The 7,947-nt window shown below is 38.7% G+C and overlaps 2 protein-coding genes across 2 annotated transcripts in view; both read left to right on the top strand.

Annotated features, from left to right (window-relative positions):
- The window catches only part of LOC106517165 (ubiquitin-conjugating enzyme E2 K), a 6,485-nt gene extending 3,969 nt beyond the window's left edge, over positions 1 to 2,516 (top strand). Inside the window, exons 6-7 of the mRNA XM_014007887.1 lie at positions 953 to 1,081; positions 1,192 to 2,516. Of these exons, the coding sequence (XP_013863341.1) occupies positions 953 to 1,081; positions 1,192 to 1,266 (204 nt within the window). The 3' untranslated portion in view covers positions 1,267 to 2,516. The remainder of the gene's footprint in view (positions 1 to 952; positions 1,082 to 1,191) is intronic.
- An 88-nt stretch (positions 2,517 to 2,604) lies between these two features.
- Positions 2,605 to 7,947, top strand: part of LOC106517156 (neuronal acetylcholine receptor subunit alpha-9-II) — a 6,582-nt gene continuing 1,239 nt past the window's right edge. Inside the window, exons 1-5 of the mRNA XM_014007875.1 lie at positions 2,605 to 3,670; positions 4,670 to 4,815; positions 6,162 to 6,316; positions 6,530 to 6,710; positions 6,804 to 7,155. Coding sequence (XP_013863329.1) covers positions 3,622 to 3,670; positions 4,670 to 4,815; positions 6,162 to 6,316; positions 6,530 to 6,710; positions 6,804 to 7,155 — 883 coding nt within the window. The 5' untranslated portion in view covers positions 2,605 to 3,621. The remainder of the gene's footprint in view (positions 3,671 to 4,669; positions 4,816 to 6,161; positions 6,317 to 6,529; positions 6,711 to 6,803; positions 7,156 to 7,947) is intronic.

Here is a 7,947-nt window from a genome sequence, read left to right as displayed (position 1 = left end):
TTTTAAAGCTCTGTATCGATTTTTAATCAAGGTTTCCTGCCAACCGTTCATTTTTATGTTGTAGTTCAGTCTCTGACTGCTGGTTGGCAGCAGTGAGCCAGCCATTTGGCTCCTCTACCTCTTGAGTGCCAGAGAGTAAGGGTAGCATTAGCATTGTGAGTAAACATTAGCTTCATGCTCCGATAGCTGAATCTGAGTGGAAAAGACCGACACCCTCTGCCTTCTAAGCTGAGGTAAGGTTACGAACAGATACTTATTTGTCAGAATGTCTGTATATTAAACCAAATTAAGTGTCTCGTGCGCTCTTTTTTTCCAACTTTAGTCAACCTTCACGTTACAGAAAGCTAGCGCATGTCTTTGTAGTAGAGTTTTCTGAGACAATGAATTTTGGTTTTTCTTTTTCTTTTTTTTCCAGTTAAGAGGTTTTTGTTTAACAGAATTTTTGGACCAAAGAAAATCGCAATATATCACAATATATCGCCTTGCTTACAGTATCGCAATACATCAGGATATATCGTATCGTGACCCCTCTGTCATGATATGTATCGTATCACCAAATTTTTCACAATACACAGCCCTATTAACAGTAATATTGTTCTTTTTATTAGCTTATTTTAGTTTTAAACTGTTACATTATTAGCTTCAGTTTTGGTCAGATCACATCCACATTGAGGTAAATAAACACATAGCTTCGACATTTTTATATATATTAGAAAGCTGTTATACACTCTAAAATATTAATAATAATAATAATAATAATAATAATAATAATAATAATAATAGGTTTTATGATCAGTCCTTTTCTTTTGCTATGTTGCCAACATGTTCAGTAAATAGTGTTAAAGCACAAAAAGCAATGAGAGCACATAAGATATAAATCTTCCAGATTCCTCATCATCTTTTTTTTAACTTTCTGCTTTTTTTTCTGCTTTCATGTTTGTTGCTCTTCCAGTACAAGCAGAATCCAGAGATGTTCAAACAGACAGCGAGACTCTGGTCTCACGTCTATGCAGGCGCTCCCGTCTCCAGTCCGGAGTACACACGCAAAATAGACAAACTCTGTGCCATGGGCTTCGAAAAAGTACGTATGTGTAAACGTTTCTCCCCTCCTTGCCCCCTGCAGTTTGTTGAAGTGCTGAACGTCGCTGCAGGTCAAACACTAAAGAGTATTTATTTATTTTATACCCACAGAATGCAGTTATAGTGGCGTTGTCGTCAAAATCCTGGGATGTGGAGACGGCGACAGAGCTCCTGCTCAGTAACTGAATTTTGACGCCCTCTTCAATYTCCTGAGTCCATCTTTCTCTCGTCTCACACTCACTCTCCTCCAAACTCCTGCCATGTGAAGGCGTGTCTTGCTCGATCCTAGCCCTTCTGTTTTACCACCGGACATACTCCACAACCCACCCCCCCACCACCCCGCGTCCCCTCTGTGCGACGTTTCTGTCACCTCCGCTGCACCACACTCCAACCAGCTGCTGTCAGTTCTCACCTCGATTTATTTTTAAATTGTTTTTTTTTTCAAGTTCATTCAACATTCCGCTCAGTGTTTAAATCAGAAATCCAACCTCATCACGCCCCCGCCCTTCTGAAGCAAAGTAGACCTGAAATTTYACCCATCTCTCCCACAGTTTCTCCCAGCTTTGTCCAAGAAGCAGCTGTCAGCAGCGTATCTTTGCCTATGCAGTACATTTATTTTCATTTGGAACCATTTTGTTGAAGAGAATCGAGCCTTTCAGGAGGGCTTTTTTTTGGCACCTGGTTCTCATTCAGAACACTTTGGGCCTGTTTTCAAAATGGGGATTAAGTCTAGTCCTAAACTTTTAAAATTACAATTTCTTTTTCTTTTTTTTTTAAGCTCTATAAACAAAATTAACTCTTATTTGTATTGGGGTTACTCTGAATAGGGTGCTTTAGTTTAAAAAAGTTTAAAGTTTTTGGTAATCAACAGCAAGATGCTGACAACAGAACACGTCTTGCTAGCAAAGTATTGCATTGTGAGCATAGTACATTTTTTTTTAGGTAAAATAAGTATCAAAAGGACGAAAAAAAAACACATTTTTGTGCTGTTAATGCATGAATCGAGCATGTATTGTAGTGCACTATATAGGTCGGCTTATTCTTTGTTCTGGAAAGCGGCTCATTAAGTGTCTTTAAGGTGTTCGCACAGTAGTCCTCTCCAGCCCGAGTTGTCCCCCTCAGATGTGAACATCTGGCAGCTCCCACAGCAGCGCCCCACTTCTCATCGCCACAGGTGGCTCGACATGGCTTTCTTCACCTGTTCCCCCTCACATTGACAAAAACGTCATGAACTTTCATTTGGTTTTGGCCTCCAACAGGGATACTTTTGGATTCTTGTTTTTTAAACCCCAAAGAAATAAAAGAAAAAGTGATATTCTGTAGTAACACAACCTGTGATCATTCTGGAAAAAGAATTGCATCATCTTAATTAAATCAACGGATACAATGTCAATCATTCATCTGTAAATAAAAAGATTAAAGTCTGTGTAAATTAATCGAAACTGTCCCCTTTTTGTGCCTGTAAGACAACTTTTTTATTTATTTATTTTTACTGTGCCAAGTTTTCATCAGTCAACATCAAAAAGCTGCCTTGCAAAAATAGYTATATATTTTTCCTCATTTTTTTCCCCTCATTTTTCTTCAAAGATTACCCTTAGTTACAGCGTTGATGAATTGTGAAGCTGTTTGTGCTTCCTGTTGTGTTGGAGCCAACATTTGTTTACAAGTATGGGTTGAATCTGCATACATTTGAATAAAAATGAGGCAGTAAATTGACTTTTTAGACAAACGGGAATTTAAACCGATGGGGATTTACGTTGCAATAAAATTTGCAACAAGCGGACMAGCTTTGATGAATGCATACAGGCTGTTCATGTCAGGATTTCTTTGTTGTACTTTGTGCTTTAACTGCTGTTGTGTTCAACTCCCAACTGGAGTCTGTATAAGCTCAGCCCAGTTATCAGATCTTTTCTTTTTATTATTAGCTGCACATTTACAGATGGCCTGCTTGTTTTTCCTGTGTTGAATCTGTCCAAGAAACTCTGGCAGTGGACGCAGCATCGTTTCACTACTTGTTAAAAAAAAAAAATCATTTCGGGTTTATTTGTTCTGTGCTTCGGCTTTAATGTGGCTTTCTTTCTGGGTTYGAGTATATCTGACACAACGTTTTTAGAAATAGCTGCTCAAAAGTATTTCTAACCCCTTTATGAACTGGCACCCCAGCCCAATAAATGAAAAATAAAACTTTAAGGCCTCAGCTTGTTTTGGTAGAAGTGTTTCCTGATCGGACCCAGCTCAGGATGCCTGTTTGTCAGACCTGTGTGTGGTGAGGCGATGGTTCGTGGGCATCCTGTTTCCCCTCAGTCTCCTCCTGCTATGTGATAGCCAGAGTTTTATTCCCAGCCAGCAGACGTGCTGCCTCCCCTGCCAAGCAGCCAGAGCAGTGAGGACAGCAGCCAGGTGAAACAGTGCCCTGCTATCTGCAGCCGRGTTCAACTGGGGTTTAATGGACAGCATGTAGAGCTTTCAGGGGAGGAAAGGCAGGACTCTTAAAGATAACTGATTCAAATTACCTTTAGATTGTTCTTGAGATATACAGAAATGCTCCAGATGATCCAAGTTATCTGTTGGACAGTGCTGCTTCCTGAAGGTGAGTCTTTAATTGGGGTTATTTTATAAAAATTAAAACATGTTTTATAGTCTTTGTGTTCAAATCGCCCTTTGAAGAAAGCAGCTGTTGTGCAAGTCTTGAATTTTGCATGGCTTAAACTGCTGAGCTGAATAGTCTCCTCTAGCAAATTCAATAATGTTTTTTATGCTAAGTATATTGTTTTTTATGACAKTAACACTGAATACAGAAAACAGCATTTTCTGCCAAATTAATCAGAATGCTGAGGGCTAAAACTGAAACAAATGGGCAAAAACCATAGCTGAAAACTGAAATGCAAAAATAAAAGCTAAATTGACCAAACTGCAACTAAAGCTTAAATTAGCTAAAATTTAAAGTTAAAACATAGCTGAAAGTTAAAATGAGAAAAACTTGTTATAAGCTAAAATAGGCAGAAATTAGCAAAAAAAAAAAACTAAAATTGATAATAGCTATGATTTAAATTCAGCAGAGCAATAAATCAGAGATACTTGTAAAATTTCAGTTAAAAGCGAAAAGTAGCAAAATTTTTACTTGTAAAACTAGATACTAAAACTACCAGTTTATTTCTAAAAGTAGCACAAGACAAAAAAGCAAGTATGCTGAAGCAAAGAAAATATTCTGAATGAATTGAGACATTTGGTGAAAAAAATGTTAGCAATTAACTAAATATTTAAAAAAGTTCAAAAGTTGCAAATACCAAAACTCTTCACAAACTGAGCATTTTAATAACTAAATGTGTAAAATACAACAAAGTATGAATAAGTAGTCTGACTGCAACAAAAAAAAATCACAAGAAACTAAACTGTACTAAACAGGAAAATAATTGTGTGAATGCTGATTCATCATTCAGTGATAGCCCACTTCATTGGAGTTATGATCTAATTAATGAGAGAATCATATATGAAGTATATTTAGGCTACAGTAAGTTGACATTAAAAGGGATCGTTTGCAAACCTATAATTATAAAATAACAYGACCCTCCTTACCCCCTGCCCTCAGTGGTTCACTGTGCGCAGGGTCACTTTGCCCAAAAGCTCCTGAATGATCTGATGGAGAACTACTCCAGCGCCCTCCGGCCTGTGGAGGACACAGACCAACCTCTCAACGTCACCTTAAAGATCACCCTCTCTCAAATCAAAGACATGGTGAGTACCAGCTCATAACCTCGTAATGTGGCACACCCATATATTTTTGTAAAAAAAAAAAACATTTCTTTGCCTTTGCTGTTCAGTAAAGGGGATAAATGTCAAATAAACACTGTCTTGATCCTAAATATGTAGATTTAGTCATTACCACGAGCCCACTGTGTCTTGCAGCAGCATAACAGAATTAACAGTCAGCACAAACTTAATTAGCCAAATAATTACGCTTCATTAAAACTTGTGAGCTGTACACTTTGACTAAATGAATTYGACAAGTAAATACAATAAAACTGCGAGAAACGATCCGGGACAAAAAGAAGTAACGTGAATGCTTGGTTTTGATCTGAATTTTCATTCCTTCATGGATGTGGATCACTTGGCCTGTAACAGCTGGTGTTCATAAAGGCCAGGCAGACATTTAATTGTAATTGTCTGTTACTCATCTGGTTCAGATTCCCRCTCAGGTTCAGCGCCGTCACCCACCAGTGAGTGCTTCCACCTGAATGTGATATCTCTGTTATACTGTCTGTTATTTTCACTGTTGCATTACAGTTGACACAAATTAGAAGCAAACCACAGATGTGTGTGTGTATGTGTGTTTTATTATTCAAAGCACCTATGTGGTCTCTGTTTATGTACTGCCTTTCACCTGATATTGACAGATGTTGTCATGATAAGCTGAGGTGTAGCTGTCCAAGTTGCAGACAAACAGCAGCAAAGGTGATCTGGAGATGATGGTCCCCTATTTCTACATTTAAATAAAAGGAATAAGGAATACACTCGCCACTTATTTAAAAAAAAAACAACCCTTGTATACATTTTACTTTAATTTACAATAGGTTGCATGCCCAATTACCTGTCCAGGGTGTACCCTGCCCCTCGCACTGTGACTGCTGGATATGGGCACCAGTGACCCACGCAACCCTGAAAAGGAAGAAGCGTGTACAGAAAATGGATGGATGGATGGATGGATGCATGCCCAATTTTGCATTTCATGAAGCATATAAAGAAAACACAACAAGCATTTCATAATAATCATACATAAGATTTATAAGATCTTTTCGTGGCTGCTTTTAATTTGTATTTGTGACTAACGGGTTGAACATTGAGCAACTGCAGAGCCTTTGACTTAAAATAATAACTATCTTTTAAACGTTTGAAAATAAGCCGATCCATTTGAACACACACAGGCAATTACACGATTTCTTGTCTTGTGGCAGGGATTAATAAATGAACTCATGACTTCAACACAGAAAGGTCTGGATGCAAACCTTACTTAGTCAAAGAAGTAAAACAAAAAATAGCTAATAGTGTATATGATTAATCCGATTTTATCTGTTTGTGTGAAGGATGAGAGGAACCAGGTTCTGATCGCCTACCTGTGGATTAGGCAGACCTGGCATGATGCGTACCTCAGGTGGAACAAAGAAGACTACGATGGTCTGGATGTCATCCACATTCCCAGCAGCCTGGTGTGGAGGCCTGATCTTGTCCTCTATAACAAGTACTTTAGCCTACACACAAACACCAGTTTAAAATTTGCATGAATGCGTTTATCAAAAGCCTTTTTAAATATCATCATAAATGGATTTCACATTTAAATAACTGCTTGAAATAATTTCACGCTGACAATGCTATTTTAAATGTGTGAACAGTTTTAATCCACAGTTACACACGTGTCAATGATTTCTGATCCTTCATTTTTGTTCTGCTCTAGAGCCGATGATGACTTCTCAGGACCGATGGACACCAACGTAAGGCTGCACTACAATGGAGAGATAACTTGGGATGCGCCTGCCATCACTAAGAGCTCCTGTGAGGTGGATGTCTCCTACTTCCCATTCGATAGCCAGGAGTGTAACCTCACATTTGGTTCGTGGACCTACAATGGCAACCAGGTACAGAAAACCACCCCTGCACCCAGGGTCGTCCACACGTCTGTCTGTAAACATAAACTAAAACATTTGCCTCGTCGCTCACCCCAAMCCCAGGTAGACATCATTATGGGCATGGACAGCGGTGACCTGTCAGACTTTGTGAAAAACGTGGAGTGGGAGTGCCACGGGATGCCGGCGTCTAAAAACGTCATAATGTACGGCTGCTGCCCCGATCCGTACCCAGACATCACCTACACGGTGCTCCTACAGCGCCGCTCCTCTTTTTACATCTTCAACCTCCTCCTGCCCTGCTTCCTGATCTCCTTCTTGGCTCCTCTGGGTTTCTACCTGCCTGCCGACTCTGGGGAGAAGGTTTCCCTCGGGGTGACKGTTCTCCTGGCCCTTACTGTGTTCCAGCTAATGGTGGCTGAGAGCATGCCGCCTTCAGAGAGTGTGCCGCTTATAGGTAAGAGGGGTGTTCTCTAGGATTAAATCAAAAATGTATTGAGATTTAAAGTGCCTGTRACATGCTTATCCTTCAGATACAAAAAGTCAAAGAAAACATAGTTCTGTTTAAGAAACTTGCCATAACACACACTATTTTACCCATTTGGACACAACTGGCCTACTTTCTTTTGAACTTATCTTGCCAAAAGGGAAACAGGAAGTTACATCAAAGGGGAACTCCTTTAAGAAAAAGAACTTGCTGGTCTTTTTTTTTATTGAAACATTATTATTTGAAAGCTGACTTTTTTGTTTCTGTCTGATGGTGACTCAAAATAATGTATAGAAACATCAGATTTCTCTCCACAGTCTGGGCTGTTGAACATTTTAGCTTATTAGCTCTGTTTTCATGCAGACATTCCCCTTTGACATCACTTCCTGTTACTTCACATGCAAATATCTTAACAACTGTGCCTCTCAGCAGCATGACATTTATTTTATAATATGTTCTCAGTATTATCGTTTTAAAAATGCATTTGAATGATTAYAAAAATTTTGACGTCACAGGCACTTTAATGTTGTTTTCTGAATAAAAAACCTGGTTAAGGAGTTTCAAAGATGACCAAAAACAGGCAAAAATTAAATATTGATCATTTCTAAAAGGAGCAGAAGCAYGGGGTGTCAAATGTAAAAATTCAACAGGGGAAAAAAAACATTTTCCCTCACATTTAGTGGGAAATACTAAATATAGATGTTAAATCCATTGCTAAATATTATATCTTCAATACATTCCTATTCAGTATCTATTATATAT

This window comes from Austrofundulus limnaeus, unplaced genomic scaffold (assembly GCF_001266775.1).
Source record: "Austrofundulus limnaeus strain Quisiro unplaced genomic scaffold, Austrofundulus_limnaeus-1.0 Scaffold1, whole genome shotgun sequence".
Classification (NCBI taxonomy): domain Eukaryota; kingdom Metazoa; phylum Chordata; class Actinopteri; order Cyprinodontiformes; family Rivulidae; genus Austrofundulus; species Austrofundulus limnaeus.
This window is presented reverse-complemented; position numbering and strand designations above follow the sequence as displayed.